A 23,789-nucleotide genomic window follows, 5' to 3' on the forward strand; every position below is an offset into this window, starting at 1 on the left:
GATTTAAATTAAGCCAACAAATATCATAACTCACAACCTACAACCATAAGTCAAGTATTTTGACAATATCTGGACACTACTTTCACAAATACTATATGTTTAATTTACGTAATCTTTACTACTATCACAGATGCTGTCTTTTGGTCAGTGTGATGGCTTCATTTGATGAAAACAAACTCAATGCTTTGTCATGTCTTGAATTAAGGTCATGATTCACTAGCTACCAAATGAATGCATAATTCAGTAACTTGAAACTGATTTTTTAGCTTTTACTTTGAGCTCACAGGCTGTAAAACAATCTGATTCAAACAGTACAATCATAATCCAGCACTTAGAGACATAAATCATTATGTCCAAATCAGTTTTTAATCTCTAGCTCTTCAATCCTCAAACCAACAGTTTTTTTCAAAAAAAAGAAAAGAAAAGAAAGGAAAATCAGTTTTATGCCTCGATACTTTAATTTCACAAGCAATAACCTACATACTCATATATATATATACAAATATTTTACAAGTATTGAATCAGCTTTTAACCTTCAAAACATTTCAACTAGCAGTAATATATAATCTGTAAATTATTTGCACTTTCAGAACATGCTAATATATAATTTAGATTCATTAAACAGTCTCTGAACACCATTATATCAGCTTCTAAATTTCCAAAACTTGAATCCCGCAACCTCAAGCATCAATAGCCCCAGCAGCAATGAACACACACATGCTTGTAAGATGACATGCCATAGCCACTCACTATCCTGATAATGATAATAATAACATTTGTAATATGAATAACAACATTTGTAATCAAATTAACCACTCCGGTCATGCCCATTGGCAACTTCCACCATCTCCCTTGGAGGAATTAAGCAAATGGTAAAATGTGTTGACAAAATATTATACAAGTACACCTGAAGAACATCATAATATATTTACATTAACATTCAGACTTTACTACATGTATAATGGAATTGACTACTGAAGTGATAATATTTACCAAAAACCAGTACGCCTATGACAGAAGTTACATAACTTGTATTCAAATGACAAGTTAATATTAAGATTAAATCATCACCTAATGTTTCCTTATCATTCAGATTACAAACATATCCTACCCAGTTAATATCATTTATAAAAAGGATAACCTCTCTATCAACTATTCTCCCAAAAAAATTAAGGGTTCAAAAGTTATTCTATTTACACCAAAAAAATTACTCCTCAATGTTAGACCCAATGTTAGATGTCATCAAAGCCTGCTAACCTACAACAAAGAAGCATAAATCAATATTTTAGTTTCTCAATAATCAATTTCATTTATCTTTTGAAACACCCAAAAAACACTCACACCCACTTACTCCATTGACAACTTAAATATAGGATTTTACTATTTCACTAATGAATTTAACAACACTGACCACCTCATGCTTACTGTTTGCCACCATTTTTCCATTTCTGACGCGTCACTCTCTCATCCTGGTCAAGTTCTTCATCCAAACCCTCTACACTCACAAACTCGCAAACCCATCCCCATTCAAGTATGCAGCAACAAAGCGAGTCAAGAAATCAGGTGATACTAGCGTTTTAACGGAAAAATTGCTTACATTTTCCCTCTTTCCAGATTTCGACCCTTGCTCCAGCTTCGTCTCCTCAGCTCTCTCTCTCTCTCTTCTGGTATATTATTGTTTTCTTCCAGTTCATATCTTCAGAAAGGTTCAGGGGCATTTTAGTCTTTCTACCGAATTGACAAAATTCCATATTGATACCTCATGCCCATTTGGTCATTTCAATTATTTGCATGCCCATTTTGTCATTTCAAATTTCAACAGTCCTTTTTTTTTTGTCATTTTCCCTTTTTATTTCATGAAAAAAGTAAATACACATTAATTAAGAAAAGAAATGAACAATTCTCCGTTGAATTGTATTGTGAAGTTTCATAATATACATTTAGCATTGTTGTTTTCATCCTAAGATATTTTTTTTCTTGGCATTATTTCATCCTAACATTTGAGTTAACAGTATAAATCATATCTAGGAATTGTAAAATTGGCAAATATAAATTTGCGATTTACTAGTGTTATTAAAATATTAAACCATAACAAATTAAGATAGATAATCATGCCAAATATAATATGCATTGGCCTACTCTTCTTGGTACCGTTAAAATAAGGGAACTTTGGGGGAAAATACCCATATAGAAATTTATTTGAGAATTGATCCCTGGAAATTTGTGAGAGGCGAAGGTCCATTAGTCTAAGTAAGTATGGTAAGGAAAAAGACCAAAATACCCTTGAGTGAACACACTGGAAAATTAATTGCACTTGAAGAAATTTTCATTTGCACATGCAGATGATATATTGCACTCTATTAAAGTTTGGTTGCACTTAGCCTTAAAGAACACAATGAAAGATCAATTGTACCTGGATGGATTTTTATTTGCATATATGAATGATGTGTTGCACTCTATTGAAGTTTGATTGCACCTAGTCCTAGGTGAACACAATGGGAGATCAATTGCACTTAAAGGGATTTTTATTTGCACATACAGATAATATTACACTCTATTGAAGTTGAGTTGCACCTAGCCTTAGGGAACACAATGGAAGATAGTTGCATTTAAAGAAATTTTCATTTGCACATACAGATAATGTGTTGCACTTTATTGAAGTTTGGTTACACCTAGTCTCAAAGAATACATCGGAATATTAATTGCATTTGGAGGGATTTTTATTTGCACATACGGATTATGTGTTATATTTTATTTAAATTTGGCTACATCTAGCCTTTGGCGAATACAATGAAAGATTAATTGTACTTAGAGTTGAAGTTTGCTGGCACGTAGTCTTAAGTGAACATAATAGAAGACCAATTGCACTTAGAAGGATTTTTATTTGCGCATACAGATGATATGTCACCCCGTTCAAACAACTAATTTGCAGATCTCTAGGTTCGAGTGTCTCTCGGTGGATCTCACATCTATTCTGGTCATCAATATTCGTGAAGCTCACAATTTCTGTAGTAGTCTTTCATGGTTGCCATCATCAAATCATTCACAAATATGTGTTTGAGATTCATTGTCTTTAGACTTCTTTGATTTATGTTGCTCAATGGTTTCAATTTTCTATGGTTTAGATTTTATTGTTTCAAGGTTTCCATTTCTGATACTTGTTTCATGGTTTTGATTGAGGCATGGGTGTGGGTTGTTAGTTTTGGTCCAAGTGGCCGGAAGTTTCGGGGATGAGAAAACCTGGGGTTGGAGGCCCTTTTTTTCTCTTAATATTTTTGAAGGATATTTTTGTAAATTAATAGTGTAAAGATATATGCATATCAAACAAAAAGTTTGGGGTCCCATATACTAATTATAGTCTCAATTAGAAACATTTCCCCGATTTTCCCTTAAAATAAACCAAAAGCTATTAAAAACGTAGAAATAAAAATCAGATGAAATTTAAATACTGAATGGTCCAGAAGGGGCAGTCCATGAACGCCAACATCCAAGGGCCTCCGGCATCAACAATAACACAATTTTTTTAAATGAAAGGATAAAATGATATGACTATGCAAATTTATCTTAAAACTTCTTTTTTATAAATATTAGGCACCTAAAAATTTTTCAAGATGCCAATTTGTCCTGAAAATTTAAAATCATAAATATATTAACTCAAACTATTGAAAAAAATAACGTATAGAACCAAAACAAATTTTAAAATTTCAAGACAAATTTTCTTTAAAAAAATTTCGGATGCTAATGCTATGAAAATTTTTAAAACAAATCTGACTGTATCTTAACTCAAAATGGTACTAATTATTTAAATGTTTTACAAAAAAAACCAAAACACAAGGGACCAACATAATTAAAAAAAAAAAAAGCCTACAAAAAAGGTTCCAGAGAAAACGATAATATATTCTTATTCTTGGTTTCCATCGCAGATTAATTGTCTATGTACCCCAGAATAACACAAACACGGCAAAAGCAAAAAAAAAAAAAAAAGCTGAGAAAGATATTTAAATGCATTTTTTTAGTGACCTCATCTAGTATTCTAAACAGGCTATCTTTCAGGTACATCAACAGCCCAGACTGATATGGATTCGCTAATTGTATGCATATCGAAAGGTGAGATAGCTAATCAAAAGATTTAACACCTTCCATATCCAAGAGGGAATCAAACTCTCGATTTTAATTAAAAAAGGATGAGCTCTACCGCTCAACCATACGTTTTTAGTTAGATATTTAAATGCTTTTGCATAAATGGAAACGTGCTTTATGAACTCAGATTTCTGTGAGAGCTGATGGGATCACTTATCAGAAAAATGTTGCATGAATCAATACCCAACTTTGACTTTTTAAACAATACTACCTCCGGTCTTAATTATAAGACCCAGTTGACTAATTTGAAGAGATTAAGAAAAAAAGTTAGGTAGTTATTTGTAATAAATAGGTATTGTCTTTTCTAAAATATCCTCACTAATCAATTATATTAGCTAGAACTAAAATTATTAGAAAGATTACCTTAGAAAAAAATGCATAAATATAAGAGATAAAATGAATTGGGGTCTTATATTTAGGACCAAAATAAAAGTCAAACAGAGTTTTATATTAAGGACCGGAAGTAGTACTACTTAAAATTTTATAGAACAAATATAATGACATCTCTTTTATTTTAATTATAGGCGTATCTTTTCTGTTATGAAAATGTATATGAAAATCTACGCAGACTTTCCCTAACATTTGAAGTTATTTTCAAGGTAAAAAATGAAGCTATATTATAAAAATATTCCTTTTAGTTTTAAGATTCGATTTATATCAGCCAAAAACACACACATGTTTTAAACTTTTTTAACACATTATAAAATTAATCAGTGTTATAATTATTCTTGTTTGGATTAGCTTTGTCAGCCATAATTGAAGACTCGATTTAAATACATTTTATAAACCAAATTAAAATCTTGATAGCTATCGGTCTTGATAGACTTCCGTTTTGAACACCCTTACTATAAACATATTTCTCTTTGTTTTTTAGCTCTTTTTACGTCTTTTTTAATTATTTTTACACATTTTATTGAGTTCTATCCAATTTTTTTTTCCTCTTTTGTCTTTTTTCTTACATTTCAATTAACCAAGATTTGAACAGGACTATTTCAAAAAATTTTAACTTATTAAGTTCTATGTCTGACAGAAATAATATATATGGTTTTATTTTTAAAATCACACCAAATAATAATATATTTATTTTCATTCCATTTTAATATATGTAATATTACGTGCGTTTTCTTCATAATATCAACAATCTTTCATTCACGTGATTTTAAGGGGTGTTTGGATGGATACTAAGGTTTTAAAAGTAATTTTACGGTGTATGAAATATATATATGAAAAAATTTATCTCGATTTGCAAAAAAATACTTTTCAAAAACACTTCTCATGCCATCCAAACAATCCACAAGTACATGTTTGGTTTAGAGGGGCGAGCTCAAATAAGTTTACTTAGGTCTAAACATGTGGTTATAAAGTTTATTTATCATGTTTTACTAATATTTTTTAAATTTTAATGCATTGCAATGTTAGTTTATGGGGGTACTTGGATAAAACCAAACCATGGTTTAGAGAATAATTTCTAGGAGAAAAGTGATTTTTGAGAATAGATTTTCTGAAAAAGTGATTCTAATAAAGTGAAAGTATTTAGATAGTTGTTGTCAGAAGTGCTTTTTTATATAAAGAAATTATTAAAAAGGATATAAGTTTAAATGATAACTACATAGAAGATATATTTCATAATATATGTTTATTTGAAGTAATAAATATGTTAATAATATATATTTTGCCAACATAAGAAGTAAGACATAAATAATGTAAATAATAAATAATTATTGTGTGTATATATTTATAAAATAATTAAATATGTTTTTAGGAAAATGATTTATTTTGCCAATAAAAAAAAATTATACAAGCCATCTATCAGATCCTCAAATGAAAACTATGGCATAAATGCATGGTTATGGTACATACAACACTGATCAGATTGACTCTTAACAAATATTTAAAACTCCATTAACTTGTCTCACAACACTAGGAAAACAGGTGGCGAACAATTGATGACCAGGTCCAGAATGGCTTCCCAGTCATCTCCAACACTTGAGACTCCCAACACATCGTCATCACGGAGATCTTCCATGAAATTTTTACAGTTATAACCTGTTGGTCTAAAAGCTTCTACGGCCAACATGATATTGTCCCCCTCTCCCAAGCTTTGCACTTTGTTTTCACTCTCATTTGCGACGTCGACGGTAGGGCTGGTAGAGGATTAAGCTGGAAGTAAACTTTGATTGATCTACCCAAAGGTAGAATTACCGTTACTACGACATTTGGAGTTGGTAGGAACATCGTACGAGGAGCTCAACGTGGATGCCAGCGACTCAAGGTTGTTGGTGGCGAGCACAATGGCATTCATGCTATGCATTTTGTGGGTGTTCTCTATTGAGGGCTTCGACGTGGACGACCAAGAATTCTGCCATACTTTGAGCATGTCGAGGTAGGGAGGTGGCGATGGCCGAAGTGTGGCATTCTTGAGGACGAGCAGAGTCAGTGAAGACTGGGAAGAGGAGTAGGGGTAATTATTACTCCAACAACTATTTTTTATTCTTCAAAAGCGACCCTCATCTGCTTATTCACAAACCATAGTTTGTCTAGCCAAAACCAAGATTTTGCCGGAAGCCATGGTTTTTTTAAAAAAAAACGGGTGTTTGGCAATCAGCCTTCCCAAATTATGATTTGGGGCTCAAAAACACTTCTAGAGTAATTATCAAACACTTCCTATGTCGTGCCTCACTTGGGAAAGTTATTTTTGTGTTTGGAAAATCCCGATAAAGGTCTAGTAATGAGAATTTTTTTTTTGACCAGCAAGTAATGAGAATTTCTTCATTGATAATAATTAGTAAATATAAATAATATTTAGAATAATAATTTTTAATTATTAAATGATCATTGTATTAATGATCCTATATGTATGGCAACAAATATATATATATATATGTGTGTGTGTATCATTTTTCAAATCTAAATATCTCATAAATTTTTGTTTACTTTGGCTGGTGGGACCAACGTATCCCCTAAATCGATCGCCTATTCTAGTTCATTGTGAAGAGCTGTAAGAAGAAGACCGGTCGTCCGATCTCCAGATTTTTACAAGAAACCAAAGGCGGTTCGTGTTGTATGTGCGCCTGCACACATGTAAATAACAAATAGCCCTTTCTTTCTCTTCCAATAATCTCATGCCCAGCCAAATTTCCAAACGTTGCTCACCGCTCGTTCTGTACGTCTGAGCCCTTTCCCAGCCTCTCTCTCTCTGCGTCTTTGCTTCACCTTGTTTCCATTCATGGGTTGAACTTGTTTTCCCCTTCTTCTTCGAGGCACATGGAGTGGGACAGCAATTCAGATCTAAGCGGTGATGATGAGGAGACCTTCGCGTTTAACGATGGTGGCCTACTTCCCTTTCCGGTGGAAAACTTGCTCCAAACGACTCCCTGTGGGTTCGTCGTCACTGATGCTCTCGAGCCTGACCACCCTATTATTTATGTCAATACTGTGTTCGAGATGGTCACTGGCTATCGGGCAGAGGAAGTGCTTGGTCGCAACTGGTCAGTTTTTGAGCTTGTCCCAATTTTACTCAATTGCTTTTCCTTTGGCTCTGGCTGTTGTTCACAGGAAATGAGTTCTGTAGACGCATTTCGCCGGGATTGATTGGCGTTTGGTGTCTATTCTTGGATTTCAATTGTTATTTGTTTTATGTTTGATGTCTGAATATGAAATTCCACACCATATCTGCGAGTTGGTCTCGGTTAGATCAGATATTTGGTTTAGGCCTACCCAACTACAGGTTTCTGGCTTGAAACCCTAGACCCTTTTATCTAGTTTCGGAGGACGTTGACAACTATATTATTCCCCCTTTATCTTGGGTCCATATTCTGGTTCTCTCATTGTCAGTGCAATGATGCTTCAAGCGTTCTGCTTCGCCAAGGGCATAGCGTTTTGGTTTAGGCACGGTTGGTCTCCCAGCTATATGGACAGGACCATTTATTGACATGGTGCGCATGATAGCATCCTTAAGCGTGATATGGCGGCACTTAACTCTGCTACGAATATATGAAGAAATGAGAAAATATCAATTTATTTCTGGCATATAAAAAAATGAGAACATATTAATTATTGGTAGGAAATGCCTTGCTGACCATTTTGATAATGCATATGAGTCCAGTTTAATAATGTTATTATATTCTGTCTGCCGCAATAAAAAGGAATAAATAGCCTGTTCAAGATGAATTGCTAAGGGGGCGCTCAAGGTCTGAGGAGAAAGTGAACATGACATTTCATTGCGAATTGGTCATGACTATTTTTATCTTTTCTATGATTCATGTAGAGTTTTAGAATTATAGAATCAAAGAAACGGACTATTTAAGGTTCGGACCTTTAACATTGGAGTGCAAATTGATAAGATATAGCAGAGAGATTATGCATTTGGTCATTTCTATGATCCAGTCAGCTTTTAGTACTGAAATTGAGTCTATGTATTGAGCATTTCCCATCACTTTATGCCTTGGTGAGTTAAGCAGGGCCAACAATCTGAAGGCAGTGGCATTTTCTGGATGCAGTAGAGGCATTTGGTGTCACGAAAATTTGACCATGCGTTGCTATATTCCTCTTAGTCCAGATGTTTTAGGGGCATTTATCGTTAGGAAAATTTGACCATGCATAGCCATATCCCTTTTAGTGATGAAAGATCCTGCTAGATACCGTGTGAGACCCTATATTCATCACGAAGTCAGGTATAAAAGTTGAGCGCTGGTGCTTTAACTAACCTGGCTGGTTGTGAGATTTCACAGTGGCCTCATATGTGTTTTGAGGTGCATTGGGGTGGTGTTCCTTGACCCACTGGTTTCTTGGGAACATAGTGACCCAAGCATTCTAACGATTCTTGATAACAGCAAGGAGGTTTATTTTCCTTTCAGGGGTGGGGCAAGTTGCCCTTGTTAGACTTGTCTGTAAATTATTCCCATTTATTTTTTGCTTTAGTGGGAGGCTGCTAATGGTCAACTTTATGATGCTCACGAAGGGGATTATTGATAAGTTTGGAAGTGTTTTGTAAGATAAAGCATGTGAGGCCTTGGGTTAATAATTTTCCGTGTAAGGAAAATTTCTTCTGGCTAAATGGTTGTGTGATTTTCACTTGGAACAACATTCCTGTGGAATATAGAGATTAGGAGACGGGTCATCGTAATAGTTAGGATGAAGGTTAATAATAGCACTAAAGCTTTCTCGGGAAATTCATGTATATGGTATTTTGCTCAATCTTTGTTCTCTGCAAGTGTGGCCTGTGGGTGATGATTCCCACACCCGGCTGTCAGGTGATTTGCAGTTAGAGGAGTCCTCTCTTTCAGCTCTTTTGCCCTGCTTGTATTGATTTCTACCTTGCTTAATGCTTTCCTGTTTCCTAAGGTGTTTGGGAACCATCAAAAAGCACTTAAAAAAAGTGCTTTCATGCAAGTCATATTTACCTCGAAATCCGCATAATCACTTTCAAAAAGCTAGTCCAAACACCCCCTAACCCTAAGTACTCTGCTGTAAAGTCTGAGCCCTTTAGTCCTGACCTTATGGCTCTCAATTATTGGAATATGACCGAAGGAACTCTAATGATATAGAAATTTGTGGTTTGATTTGTACTCTTGGTATCTTGGCTCAATAATTTTTCTAGTTTTCCTGATGTTCTGGATTTGCACTTGCAAATTTGTTTTGCACTTTTTTATTTGACTGGCTTCACTTAATGGAATTAGTATTAACGAACTGCTGCGGCTTGTTTATGTCATAAGTCGCTGTCTCCAAGCTTTTATTTCATCTATTAGGAAGTTTTCAAATGCCAATCATCTTTCTGCGGTGTGATGATTCCAGCCTGTTGTGGAGAAAATTGTTTGGGAATTTCTTATGATCAGTGGGTTTGCCTCGCATCTCCTCAGCACATCTTGCTTAATTTTCACATTAAATAATTACTACACTTTTTCCTACTGATCTAGCATGCATGGGATTCACAGTTGGGCTGGGTTACAGTCGATGCTATATTCTTACATTCCTCATCTGAAAGGAATTTCAGCCTTAGATTTCATAACTAGTGATATATTTGTATAGCGTCTTGTTTGATGATAATAATGGTTGGTGGTTATATTTATGTGAGATCAAATTTCTATGCTTCACAACTGCTTCTGAGTGAGTGTAAAATTCATCAGCATTTTCCTTTTTCCCAGAGTCTGTAGGGTCCTGTTTGCATGGCAGATGTCTTTTATGCATCTCTTCACGCAATATTTTGATTATCAGGAGGAAGTTTTTCTCCTCCTAAGATCTATTAGTTTTGAATTTTTGTCTACATTCTGGCATATGGCTTTTGATTTCATGTTTTAAAAGGAATTTTTTCTTTTATTATTAATGAGTCTTTTTTGCCAGGCTTGTTCTATTTTTTATATTCATAACTATGAATATTATTATTGATTATGAATATGAATGAGATCTTTCTCTGGTTAGATTTGTTGGGGCCAGTAGTTGTGCATTTTTCTGTCAAGCTCTCTGCTCATGATTAATTGAGACTGGATATTAATTAATGACTCATTAGATATGCTACAACCTTACTATCCTGTTTCTCTTTCATACTTACCAGTTGTGATGCATTTTTATCTTGTCTTTCTTAGTCTTGGGTATGTATTTATTTAGGGTTTATCAATGTGTTGGTTCCTATGGGTATGTTGAATTTCTACTTTCTAAATAGTGCTTCAATGTAGATCTCCCATGTGGCAAATAATCTTTTGTTACGTCTGTAAACACCTATATAACCTGTTTGCTATAGTTTCATTGAGTTCTTGTATGGGTCCTTAATCCTTCAAGAGTTTATGTTTTTATTAGAAGTCGCTTTGTTAGGGAAATTAATCACATTTCAAATCTGCATTGGTTCAAGTTTGACAGCCATGATGGGACATTCATTTTGCTTCGTGCTCCTTATTGCAAGAGCTGTTTTGGTATATGTTGTGACACGCTTCTTATTAGTCTCTAGAACCTTGAAATTCTAGATTTGGGCAATACCATAATGATGAGAACTGTGAGCATCCATTTCAAGCTATACATCTCGTGAATTGTAGATATTAAGACGCTCATCTTTGATGTTGGTTATAAATTGGAGGTATTCAGAACAATGGTATTTAATTTTTATTTTGTGTGTCTGTGTGTGTGTGTCATTGTGTGTCTATTGATGAATGGTATATTGGAGGAGTAGGTTGCCGATAGAGCACACTAACGATGTATGATTAATGTAGCTGACATCACTTGGTGGGATATGGGCAATGTGGGAATTGATATCTGTTTACAGTTACCTTGTCCTGTGCTTCATGATTAAGGAGCAAACCTTGCATTTGGAAGTTAAAAGAGATGGATATAATCTCTTTATAGTAATTGTGAGAATGTCTTATGCTTGTTTTTATTGAACTACTGTCATGGGTAAGGATTTTCAAAATTGTTTTTATTGAACTACTGTCATGGGTAAGGATTTTCAAAATAATACATTTTTCCTGGCTGGTAGCTCCTGAGGGCTCATGTGTCCTATTGAACTGATAGTTCATGTTTACAGACTTGCCTTTTTCTCTGCGTAGTAGTTTTTATGAACTGATGTTCTTTGTGAATTAAAAAAGGTATTCTGAACTGAATACCTCCTCAAGGGAAATAAAGGAAAGAAAAGAATGGATGGGGATTTTCATATGATAAATTAAACAATACCTAATGCCTCCTTGGCATTGTTTGTTCACTTGAGTCTCTTACGAGGTGATGCTAAATGAACGTGGCTTTATTTTAATTATTCCCCAATGTTTTGCAGCCGATTCCTGCAGTGTCGTGGTCCATTTGCTAAAAGAAGGCATCCATTGGTGGACTCTGCTGTAGTTTCTGAAATTAGGAGGTGTCTTGATGAGGGGATTGAGTTCCAAGGTGAGTTATTAAACTTTAGGAAAGATGGATCTCCACTGATGAACAGATTGCGGCTGACACCTATATATGGAGATGATGAGACAATAACACATGTCATTGGAATCCAGTTCTTCACAGAGGCAAATATTGATCTTGGTCCTGTACTGGCTCCTGCAATGAAGGAATCTGCCAAGTCATCTGATAAATTTCGTACTGCTCTTTCAACGTTGAGTCCCCTTTCAGTGGGGGACCGTAATGTATCTCGTGGAGTTTGTGGGATTCTGCAATTGAGTGATGAGGTAATATCTCTCAAGATACTTTCCCGCCTAACTCCAAGAGATATTGCTTCTGTTAGCTCTGTCTGCAGGCAATTATATGAACTGACAAAAAATGAAAGTCTTTGGAGAATGGTGTGTCAAAATGCATGGGGTAGTGAAACTACACGTGTTTTAGAGACTGTGCCTGGTGCAAGGAGACTTGGATGGGTTCGGCTGGCAAGAGAGTTGACTACTCTTGAAGCCGCAGCATGGAGAAAGCTGACTGTTGGAGGTGCTGTTGAACCCTCACGCTGTAATTTTAGTGCCTGTGCTGTTGGTAATAGGGTAGTCTTATTTGGTGGTGAAGGTGTCAATATGCAGCCTATGAATGACACCTTTGTGCTGGATCTAAACTCAAAAAATCCGGAGTGGCAACACGTCCAGGTGAGTTCTCCTCCTCCTGGTCGTTGGGGCCACACAATTTCCTGTGTAAATGGTTCTAATTTGGTTGTATTTGGAGGCTGTGGAAGGCAGGGCTTGCTCAATGACGTCTTTGTGCTGGACCTGGATGCGAAGCCTCCTACTTGGCGTGAAATATCTGGATTGGCACCTCCGCTTCCAAGATCATGGCACAGCTCCTGTACTCTTGATGGTACCAAGCTAATAGTTTCTGGTGGCTGTGCAGATTCTGGAGTACTTTTGAGTGACACATTCCTCCTTGACCTGTCTATGGAGAAACCAGTGTGGAGAGAGATACCTGTGGCATGGACTCCACCTTCTCGCCTAGGGCACACACTATCTGTTTATGGGGGGAGGAAAATACTAATGTTTGGAGGTCTTGCTAAGAGTGGGCCTCTGAGGTTTCGTTCCAGTGATGTATTCACCATGGACTTAAGTGAGGAGGAACCATGTTGGAGATGTGTAACTGGGAGTGGAATGCCCGGTGCTGGGAATCCTGGGGGCATAGCTCCCCCTCCTAGACTTGATCATGTTGCGGTTAGTCTCCCGGGTGGGAGAATCCTGATATTTGGTGGATCTGTTGCAGGTCTTCACTCTGCTTCCCAGCTTTACATCCTGGACCCCACCGAAGAGAAACCTACATGGAGAATACTGAATGTACCAGGACGCCCTCCTAGATTTGCTTGGGGACACAGCACGTGTGTTGTTGGAGGGACAAGAGCTATTGTACTGGGTGGCCAAACTGGAGAGGAATGGATGCTAGGCGAGCTCCATGAGCTTTCTCTGGCAAGTTCTGTAAATTAGCTATTCTGTTAATGGACAAATTGCTAGGTGTAATGAAGGGACTATCAGGAGGCTCTATTCAGAAAATGTGAAAATCACTATGAGCATCGGTTGGCGGCTAAAGGTTGGGTTGGTCACTGATGACTTGACAAGCAATGCTCTGGTCAGAACTTTTGTATTACGTTGTGTGCTCAATGCGTTTTTCATTTAAGGTTGAACCGGTTCTGGCAAGGGAACTTTGAATGAGGGACATGAGACCGTGTTTGTTTTTTGAGGTTGTGTGAGACTTTGCCCTTCAGTACGCACAATGAATTATTCTTCCTGAATAGATTAGTAGTGTCTGATAACAAGTAGGTAGCGTATTAGGGTAGCTTCTGACTTGATTTAACGTGTCTTGTTCCTGTTTAAGTCCTGTAATTTGAACCGTGAAAACCAAAGGAGAAAAAAAAAAAGTTGCATGTTCATAGTAACGTAATTGGGTCTATTGTATGAAACAAAGTTTCTACATTTTGTCGGCTGCAAAATGGATTGTGGATGGCTCAGATTTGGACTTCTTAGTGCAGCTCTGGAGGACTGCTGCAGCCTAACCTCTTATGGTTTCAGTGTGTGTATAAATAATTTGGAACTCTTATTTGATTGTGCCTTCTCTTTTGTTACCCCCCCCCCCCCACCCCCAAATTGTCAAACCATTTGGACCTCCATTGGAATGGATTTATTCGATTTTCTGCCCAGCCTCAGGCTGGAAAAGAAGTTTGATTTTTATTTTTCATTTTCTAACCAATATGTTCAGAAGTGTATAATTTATTTATTTTCTCACACAGCATATCTGAATAGTCTCGAATCTTATTCTTGCAGGATGAACACCACATAGTAGGATTTGCATAATTGGTGAAACCGATCTATAAATCCATATATGATGAAAAATGTATAGATTGATACTCTTCATAAATGATGGATATTGCAACTTAATTTATTTATTTTTTGGTAAGATAATACAACTAAATCTATGTTTGAGTATAAAGTATGAGACTCATGTTAACTACTCCTCCGGTTCTTAATATAAGACTCATTTAACTAATTTGACTAGATTAAGGAAGTTAGGTAAGCTAGTTAATTATAAGAAAAGTGATATATTTTTCCTACAAAAACCATAATTATCTTTTTTAATACCTCATCTTCCTCTTCTATTTGATTATGGTTAAGAGAGTATCCATAAGGGTAATTTAGAGAAAATTGATAAATATGAGAAATAGGTCTTATATTTAGGATTAAAACTAACTCAACAATTGAGTCTTATATTAAGGACCGGAGGAATATATTCTTTTTGGGGTGAAATATAAATTTGATCTGTTGAGAATAGTGAAGTCTAGAGTTTTGGACTTTTTACTTTATAAAGACCTTCAACATGTTTAATAATATAACATATTTTATTTAAAATATTAATTTTTATCATATAGTATTCGGAGGGAATTGATTGGAACAAAATGAAGAAACTGGGGTGCTTAAAATTATGTTTAATTGATTTGTGACTCAGTAGAATGAAGTTTGCCTTTGGAAAAATAATAATAATAATAAAGTGTGTGTTGGGTGTGGATTCCCACTATTTCTTGTGATGGTGCCAGCAAAATGTATAGGCTTTCTTTGTCAATGCAAATGCCATCAAACATGAAATGCCTCACTAACTTTTCCGAAGAGTGCTTTTGAAACGATGCTTTCCTTTTCTTGCACTTTTCTTCTTTTTTGGTCTCTCTGGACCCTGCCTTTCTATTTCCAAAGTTAAACTGTTTTTATTTAACTTAATAAGCAACCACTAATAAATTATTATACATCTTCAATACTAAAAAGTGGGACTAAACAAGACTTATTTGGAATTTGTAAGACTGGATCGAGTTGTATTTACTATAATGAATTTATTTTCATAATTAGTAAAAAATTTTTTAGACACGTTTCTCTTTTTTTCACACTTACTATTTACATATACTAAATAAAAAATATATATAAATTCTATTATCATATTAAACTCATTTTTTGAGCTCATTTTCACCCCATTTCTCTGTAAAACGCTTCAGATGCCAAAGGGAGCCTTTTGAACTTTGTTTTCTCCCACTTCCAAGTTCTCTAAGATGCCTTTATTCTCAGGGAAGCAAACAGTAAATGAGCCATAGATTCTACCCTCCAAGGTCCAAGCTATCATTGCAATTTTCATTTTCAAAATTGATAATTATAGGGAAGCATATTATAAATTATAAATATAGTTTTTCAAAAGCACATTAATTATCGTGCAAAATAGTTTCTAATGAATTCATCTTTCAAATTTTGCAACTGGAATTCTGGAAAAGGTTAAAAGGTGACAACTGGAAGAGGAAAACAACAAATTTTCAGTCGTATTATTCAGAAACCTGGAAATCCACCGCCATTTAATTTCGTGGCAAAAAAATTAATTTCTTTTTTCAAAATCAAAAGAAGAAAAACTAAGCTATGAGGATATAGATAATATTTTCATTTTTTTTTCGTACTTATACGTTTTTCTATTTTTAATTTCATATCTATACTTGTTTTTTTTTTTGGAACTTTGCTCTATTAGCTCTATGTTTATATCATTAATTGTTTCTGTAACTTTAATTTATTGTCTAATATAAAATTAGTTTGCAGTTAAGTTTAATATTAAATATGATATTTCAATCTATTTTGTCTAAAATATCCATATTGATTATGTTAAGAAAATTTATACCAATATTTAGTTTCAATATAAATGATTTAAGAGGATATTTTATAAATAGTAACATATATTTTGACAAATAATTAATTTAACTAGTTTTCTTAATATATTCAATTTAAGTAGACCTTATTAAGCATGATACTCCTTTTGGTACTGTTTATAAGTTTCAAATTTGAATAGGAGCATAATCTATTTTATAAGATTCAATTTGGAGTTTGTCTAAATATTTAATGTATTTTTTTATTTTTGTCTTTAATTATTTATTTTCTCTCTACCATACCCTCTTATCACGTTTTTTATGCATATTTAAAATTTATAAGAATATATTTAAAAATAAAAATATTTTAATTTATTAATTTTTTTTAATTTTATAAATCAACTATTTAAAATTTATAATAACGACGGTAGGATTGTAAATGCATGGGCATGGTTTTCTCGATGAAAAGCATCAGGAAGAATTGTAAACTTCCAAACTTACCCTTGAGGTGGGGACAACCAATGGAAAAACAAAAGCACGACAACGATCCGCCCCACTTGGAGCAGCGTGCGGTGTACAGTTCAGTGCGTTCACTCCCTTCTCTCAGTTCTCACTTCGGCTTCCTCTTTCGTCTTCCCTATCTCAATTCCAAAATCTCTTCTGATTCTCTCCAATCTCCGTCAGTTTCAATCCTTCAATCAAACAATGCCTATCAACAAGGAATCTATTCCTCCACCTGTCATAGGCAAAATTGGCCCTTACACTGTTTTCATGACGCCGCCTTCTACCCCCAAGCCCTCCGACCCCGTTTTCGACTCCCCCAAGAAGATCTCGCCTCCTCCGGTTCAGCCTCCGCCCCAGGTCTTTCACAAGCCTTCTGTTGATGCTGGTTCCGTCTCGGGGCTTTTCAAGAATGCGGTTAATAAGGTGCAGACTGGTATGTTGTCGTAATGGACATGACCTGGACTTGTCTTGGCATGTTGAACAATTTTTGCTTGATTTTGTCTTTGTTTTACATAGTTATTAGCTATTTTGTCTTTCTTCCATAATTTTTACATTTCACTATTCTTGCAATCATTTTGTTTTGGGTTTGCCAGGACGTTATTTTGGCTCTTTTTAGCTGTTAATTATGTTTTACATATTTTCTGCAATGCTGCTCATAATTCAGTCGTAACTATAGTTTCTCCTAGTGTTGAATATCTGAGTTCTTTTCCCACTATTTTTTGGGTATGAAAACAGATAAACTAAGTTTTGTTACCCATTTATCTTCAAGATGTGCTAGTAAAGGAAACCCTGGATTCTGTCTTCTCAGGTTCTTTTTTTTTTTTTTTTGGGTAGAAGTCGTCAAAATGAACACCGCGTGAGATTGTGTAATTGAGTATTGGTCTCGGAACAAGAACACTAAATGCGTTGCTTGTTTTAGTGATGATTTCGTACCCTATTACATAACGATGGATACGACATTTTGTTTGATTCTCTTGTTCAATTTGACAGTGCACTCAAGTTTGGATGACCATTTAGCACGCTGGTTTGGCTTGAACCAATCCAAGTACCAGTGGGCGCTTGATGATTATTATGAGAGCAAGGGAATGGTGAGCAATTCATTTATTTCTAAAATATTAGTGTTCAAAATCGATGTAAGCTTTTTCCGATAGCATGCAAGGCTTTGAAATCTGGATGTTCTTTCATTACCTTGTTTCAAAGTGATGAGCAGCGAAACTGCTCTCGGAATTTGGGTACTGAAAATGTTATGCTATGTTGCTATGGAGGATTCAGTGATGGTTGTAGGGCTATAAAGGGTGGGTAGGGAGATATAGTATTACTTTTGTCCCTCTTGCGATACACTGTAGTCCTCATAATAATCTGAGCTCATTTAGAGGAGCGGGTAGATTCTCAAAGTTGTCCCTCTGCTTGCTTGAGGTGAAAAGGTGGTCATACAGTTCATGATGGGTTTTAAGTTCCAATATTGGAAAGAGGGCATAGCTAAGGCCTTTCAGTTTAATATGAGGGAGAGGTTATGCCTCCAATTGAACGGCTTTGTCATCTTAAGGTTCACAAACGAAAAGTAAATAGAGGAACGGTATAAATCATTTTTAAATAACCATGGCTTGTAAATGGTCCCTGCATCTTGCACTGATTCAACTGATCATTGTGGTTTATAACTGGGGTGTAAATTTGAACCAGAACATTCATATGATTTGGCTTATTGACATGATTTTATTAGGTCATCACTGCACATTATATTCTGATTTTTGAATTCTTTTGAGGCTTATTCTCTGCAGGAAAAGGGGATATGAAAGCAAAAGAAATATCAAGCAAAGTACAGGGTGCATAACATGCATTGGCGGGCCAGTAATGTCTTTACTTCTGAATATTTTTTTCCTTAAAATATGTGCCTTCCATAACCTGCAGTTGGTGCCTGGTGTTGGTGTGCAGGATTTTCCGAGTGTGGGATATGAAAATTCTCATTTTGAGTATACTTATTGTGCCTTCTTACTTGTGCTGTAGAACAAGAGGGTCTGGCATGTCTGGGTTTTTTGACCGACTGCTATTGATATGATTTCTTCGGTTGTTTTCCAACCCCAAAAAGCTGAGTCTGATCCGTGTAATCTTATTATCAAGTAATGTCGAAGTTAGAATTTATTGTTCTTTTATCTCACTTAGCAACCTCTAATCTAAGGTCGAGCTGTGTACCTAGAAATGTTGCTGTATTTGTAATCATGAGGGAAGAGAAGAAAACCAATATTTGCCTTCTAAGGCTGGCAATATTATCTAATGCATTTTTTTTATGTATGATTTATGATTGCGGAATAATTTGCTCGTCCATGACTAAGCTAATTTCTCCCGTTTGGTTGTTACTGAGGATATGTCATTTTCTTTTCTTTTTCTTTATTTTGGGCGAAATGTTATTTTCTTATCTCTGGAATTTGACAAAGCCAGACTCTGCGAACCTTGTTCATAAGAGTTTTTACAGTAGATGACGTGTGTATCTGGCATCACAAGGCGAGGTGGATCTCCTCTAAAGGAGGATGTTCTCCGTGGGTATGAAGACATAGATAATGTAGGTAATGGCGAAGTCTGGAATTGGCGATCCCAAGATTCCTTCATCTATGTTCCTTCCTTGAAGAGTCTTGGGAGGAAAGAAGTTTGTTTTTCAAGGCAAGATTCATTCGATGAAACATATAATTATTTGGTTGATGGACATCATTTGAACTCTATGCTGTTCAAAGAGTACCCCACATAGATGTATTTGACAACTTTAGGATCAAGTTTCTGATGAATTGAATTATTATAAACAGACAAGAGCATTGAAAACTGTCAAGTGCAAAAAGATAGGGAGGATAATATTCGGGTACCTGGAGGCTTTTTTTTTTTTTTGAAAAAAAAAGAGGCAAGCAATTACAAATGAGATGGTATCCATAACATCATAGAAAAGCTTTTATGCCACTAAGCTATAATATCATTAGCTATAGGAAATTGATACTTTGATACCCATTTTAGAAAAGGTAGCTGTTAATATGACACGACATAAATGGTAGTTGTTAATATAAGGATATTTTTTGAACTTCCTATTGCCATCAAGGAGTGGGCTGGGCCGCGCCAAATTATTTTTTTTAAAAAAAAAACAAAAATCAGGTCAGGCTAATACGTCAAGTTGGGGTGGATCACAGGCATGGGGTTGCCCGTTTAGCTGTACGACAACAAAATCAGAATGACCGGATGTGTTCTGCCTAACAATTATTCGATTATTAAGAATCAATGATTATTTTGACTTTAGATTTTCCTAACATGCAAAATAAAATGGGACAAATGATTTAGCATACCTTTTCATATGAAAAGTGAAATGTATGCATATACTAAAGTCCCTAGAAAACAAAAATGGAATGCCTTTCTTTCTCTCTCTTTTTGGATTGGACTATCTGGTATTTTTGGCTTGCCTACTGCGTATTTATTGCTGTAGCATTTCAAAGATTCAAACTCTAGACTTCCAGTTAAATTGATGAAACTCCCTGGCAGTTAAGCCAAACGCTTGTTGGTCAATGGCTTTCTAATTATAATGAGGGTTCTCATCCATAATTTGGGGCTTGAGCTGTTGGACAAGTGAAACAAACTTTGGAACTGGGCTTATGCTATTACCAAGTGGTCATCGGCATCATATTATCGTTGACCCATATACCTTTTTTGTCCAAAAAAAGAATTCCATTGGGAAAACCATTTCAATTATTGAAGTTGTTAAATACTTAATGTGTGCGCATTCTATATCACAGAACAAACCACTTTTGTGTCACCCATTATTCAAAGAGAGACATGGAGTGGAATGATCAAATCCTTCAGAGTTTCCTTTCCCCGTCGCTGCTCGTGCTCCGTAGTTGTGAATACTGCCACTGATTTTGAGCTTGGTCTTACTTAACAATACCTGGTGGAGCGAGTGGGAAATATTCACATAACTCTCATTCTCATCACAGAGCATTATCACTCAGTAACAATTTCTGGCATGTTAACCCTATCAACGCAGCACATCTTCCTGGATTGTTTGCAGCATTGTTGACTCCCACACTTCTCTGTAGTAACCTTCACTTCTGTGTTCTGCAGCTGGCAACAATCTGAGCTACAACTTCTCTTCTTTCTGCATGAAGACTCCTCCTCGCCCCTTACTTTGCCACAACACCCATTATTGCAAGTTTCTGACCTTCGACAATCGTCTGACACCACTTTCCCACAGTGGCCTTCCTCCAGCAAGCTCAGATTCGAAGGCCCAGAATCTGAACAACAAGCTTTTTTGCATGCAGTTGCGGTACTTGGAATGGTCACTTCACGGGAGAAATTGCTACAGCATCCTTCTCCACAATCAGTTTGCTTTTCAAGTAATGGCTCGTTCTTATCCTTTGTGAACAACCCGTATTTGGGTTTACTGGGTACGTTTTTGTTCTTGTGTTTTTTTCTCGTTCAGAAGTAACATGCTGTTGAGAATCACAAGCAAGCAGGTTCCAACATCAGTCAAAACGGCGAGCCAAACCAGTGGGTATCCTGCTAGTGCCAAAGCTAGGATCAAACCCTTTGTGACAATGGAGAAAACGACATTCTGAACGAGCTTTCTGAAAGTTCTTCTTGCCAGATGAATGGCTTCAGGTATCTTCCTGATGTCGTTTGACATGAGAATTGCGTGCCCTGTCTCTACTGCCAGAGCTGAACCCGAGATTCCCATTGAGATGCCCACATCAGCTGTGGCTAATGCTGGAGCGTCGTTTATACCGTCTCCAATCATGGCTGTCAACCCATCTTTCTTGAAATTTTCTATGATCACTGCCTTTTCATGTGGTAGAAGCTCTGCATGAACTATGCCTAGAGCATGATTCAGCTGCAAGAAGCAAGTGAACCATTAGTTTAATGTATATTTACAGCAAGTCACATAGAGTGTTGGGTACCTAAGTAGGAGGAGAAAGCCTACCCGGAAAGCCAGCTAAGTAGCTATTAAGATGTGCGAACCAATCCACTTAAATACCCTTTAAACATCCCATATTACTTGATTGTGGGACTTAAGCATTCCATATTGTTCATTGTGGCTATCAAGTCTCCATCACAAGTCAAATGTAGATTACTATAGGCATACCTGAGTCTGAACAAGCGTAGCAGCATGAGTGCTATCTCCGGTCAGCATCGCTGATTTAACGCCTAATGACTTCAGCTTTCTATTGCCTCTAAAGCTCCAGATCTACATGTATCTGATAGGGTGAACAATCCAACTAGAGTTGATCCACTGCATATATAACCATTTCTTTCTTCCTTGCTTAGAAACTCTGCATCCCGATATTTGAATTGAACAATAATAAAGGTCATTAAGTTACATAAATATATTCATAATATGAACTTCTAAAAGACATGATGTTTGAAGCTTGAACGACATTGTTATTTGTACCACTTTGGCAGCCGGCTCTCACACATATTTTCCTGTTGCCAATATAAACATCTTTCCCATCGATTTTACCATAAACTCCTTCCCCTGGAAAATTCTGAAAATCCTTCACATTTTCAGGGATTGGTTTGATACCATGTAGCCTTCCATAATCCAATAACGCAGCTGCCATAGGGTGACTTGATTTACTCTCAATGCTAGCAACCCTAAAAGGTTTTTCAATTAAGAGGTTCTTAGATAGACCAGATTGAGGAAAACTAAATAGACTCCAATAGGTCTAAATGACAATTATAACCAACTGTATATTTTCCAGATCCAATGTAATAGCATGTTTTTGCCTGATTGGTAGGACTTACCAGTAAAGTAACAGTGGAATGCTAATATCATCTCCAACAGCAGAAAAATCTGTGACACTGAACTCCCCTTTTGTTAAAGTGCCCGTCTTATCAAAGGCCAGAATCTTAATCCCAGCAAGCGCTTCTACATAATCTCCACCTTTAAGAAGCAACCACTTTGGCAGCTTTTGTGAGGGCACAGAAGATTGTGACAGGTGTGGAGAGGATAAGAGCACAAGGGCATGCACTTACTAAAACCACAATAGCCATGTGACACCAATACTTAATGTTGGGAACCCTTAATGCTATGGGAATCACAGCAACGCCAACTGATATCAAGAAAACCCCTGCAATTTAGCTTGAAATCAGTGAAAATGCTTTCTGAATGGTTAGTCAATGGACTATGATACTGCTGCATAATAGATAAATATAAGCACTAGAATTAAGTAAAGTTTTATAGGTTTATGTTGCTAGGTTCTATAATGAAAACATGATATGTGGAGGAAATTATGTTAACAATCCAATTATGTGGGCGTTGAGCCCTAAAAATTATGCATTTGTTTTTATTGGAGAAGGAAAAGACTAGTTTAAATTGTCTCTGGCAGCCTCTTGAACTTGTGACTTGCTGGTGAAAGTATTTTGCTTTCACTCGTCAAATCATGAGTCTGAAGCAGCAGGAAGAATCAGAAAGTGATTTTTGGCATGATATTAGAACTTTTATGATCAAATGCTTATATCTCAGGAGTTCAAATCTATGCTATTAGGTAGCTTGGGGTGAGAGGTTGTCTTATAGTTTATATTAATCCATTTATCGTGTAGCTAAAATCGAGTATTATTTAAGTATCTTCTTAAGGTTTTGAGTTGAACTAATACTCTAAGAGGTCTCTAGCAAATTTTTAGACCAAAATTTGAAACCAAAAGCTCACAGACCAGGCACATAGTACTTTGCACAGGTATCTATGAGTCTTTGAGCTCTGGATTTTCTGCCATGAGCCTCTTCAACAAGCTTTGTCATTCTTGCCACTGCTGTGTCTTTTGCCAATGCAGTTGTTTTCACACTGATATAACCTAGACAGAAATATGTTCAAACTTAAGACAAAGAATTTCTCTAAGAAATGAAGTTAAAAAGGGAATCCAAAAGAAAAGAAGATGCTTAACCATTTAGATTAATAGTGCCTGCCCAAACTGTTGAACCCAGCTCTTTGGTGACAGGGAATGACTCTCCTGTCAACATTTTTTCGTCGACTTCACATTTCCCTTCGACGACAACACCATCAAGAGGAATAGAATCACCAGCCTTGACTGCAAGGACAGTGTTGATCTTAACTTCATTGACATCAACTTGTTCCCCAGTCTCAGCAAA

At 36.0% G+C, this 23,789-nt stretch overlaps 2 protein-coding genes and 1 pseudogene across 4 annotated transcripts; 2 read left to right on the plus strand and 1 right to left on the minus strand.

Annotated features, from left to right (window-relative positions):
• Nucleotides 1-7,182: 7,182 nt before the first annotated feature.
• On the plus strand, nucleotides 7,183-14,237 carry LOC114737456 (adagio protein 1-like). Of its 3 annotated transcripts, XM_028925378.1 has the most exons (3): nucleotides 7,183-7,628; nucleotides 11,894-12,683; nucleotides 12,774-14,237. In XM_028925378.1, exons 1-3 carry the CDS (start codon nucleotides 7,405-7,407, stop codon nucleotides 13,500-13,502), a joined length of 1,743 nt encoding a protein of 580 aa, XP_028781211.1. In that variant the 5' UTR covers nucleotides 7,183-7,404; the 3' UTR covers nucleotides 13,503-14,237. The 3 variants fall into 3 exon arrangements, with proteins under 3 accessions (XP_028781211.1, XP_028781210.1, XP_028781212.1); XM_028925377.1 differs by having other exon boundaries at nucleotides 7,184-7,628; nucleotides 11,894-14,237; XM_028925379.1 differs by lacking the exon at nucleotides 7,183-7,628 and adding an exon at nucleotides 9,901-9,973 and having other exon boundaries at nucleotides 11,894-14,237.
• A 2,537-nt stretch (nucleotides 14,238-16,774) lies between these two features.
• LOC114737459 (pre-mRNA 3'-end-processing factor FIP1-like) lies at nucleotides 16,775-18,119 on the plus strand. The gene is made up of 2 exons (XM_028925381.1): nucleotides 16,775-17,114; nucleotides 17,672-18,119. The coding sequence occupies exons 1-2, from the start codon at nucleotides 16,883-16,885 to the stop codon at nucleotides 17,830-17,832; spliced, it is 393 nt and encodes a 130-aa protein (XP_028781214.1). The 5' UTR covers nucleotides 16,775-16,882; the 3' UTR covers nucleotides 17,833-18,119.
• A 2,256-nt stretch (nucleotides 18,120-20,375) lies between these two features.
• On the minus strand, nucleotides 20,376-23,786 carry LOC114737457 (cadmium/zinc-transporting ATPase HMA2-like; annotated as a pseudogene).
• Nucleotides 23,787-23,789: the final 3 nt, after the last annotated feature.

The sequence above is a fragment of the Neltuma alba genome, unplaced genomic scaffold (assembly GCF_004799145.2).
Source record: "Neltuma alba isolate B1F8T4 unplaced genomic scaffold, ASM479914v2 tig00013455_pilon, whole genome shotgun sequence".
Taxonomy (NCBI): domain Eukaryota; kingdom Viridiplantae; phylum Streptophyta; class Magnoliopsida; order Fabales; family Fabaceae; genus Neltuma; species Neltuma alba.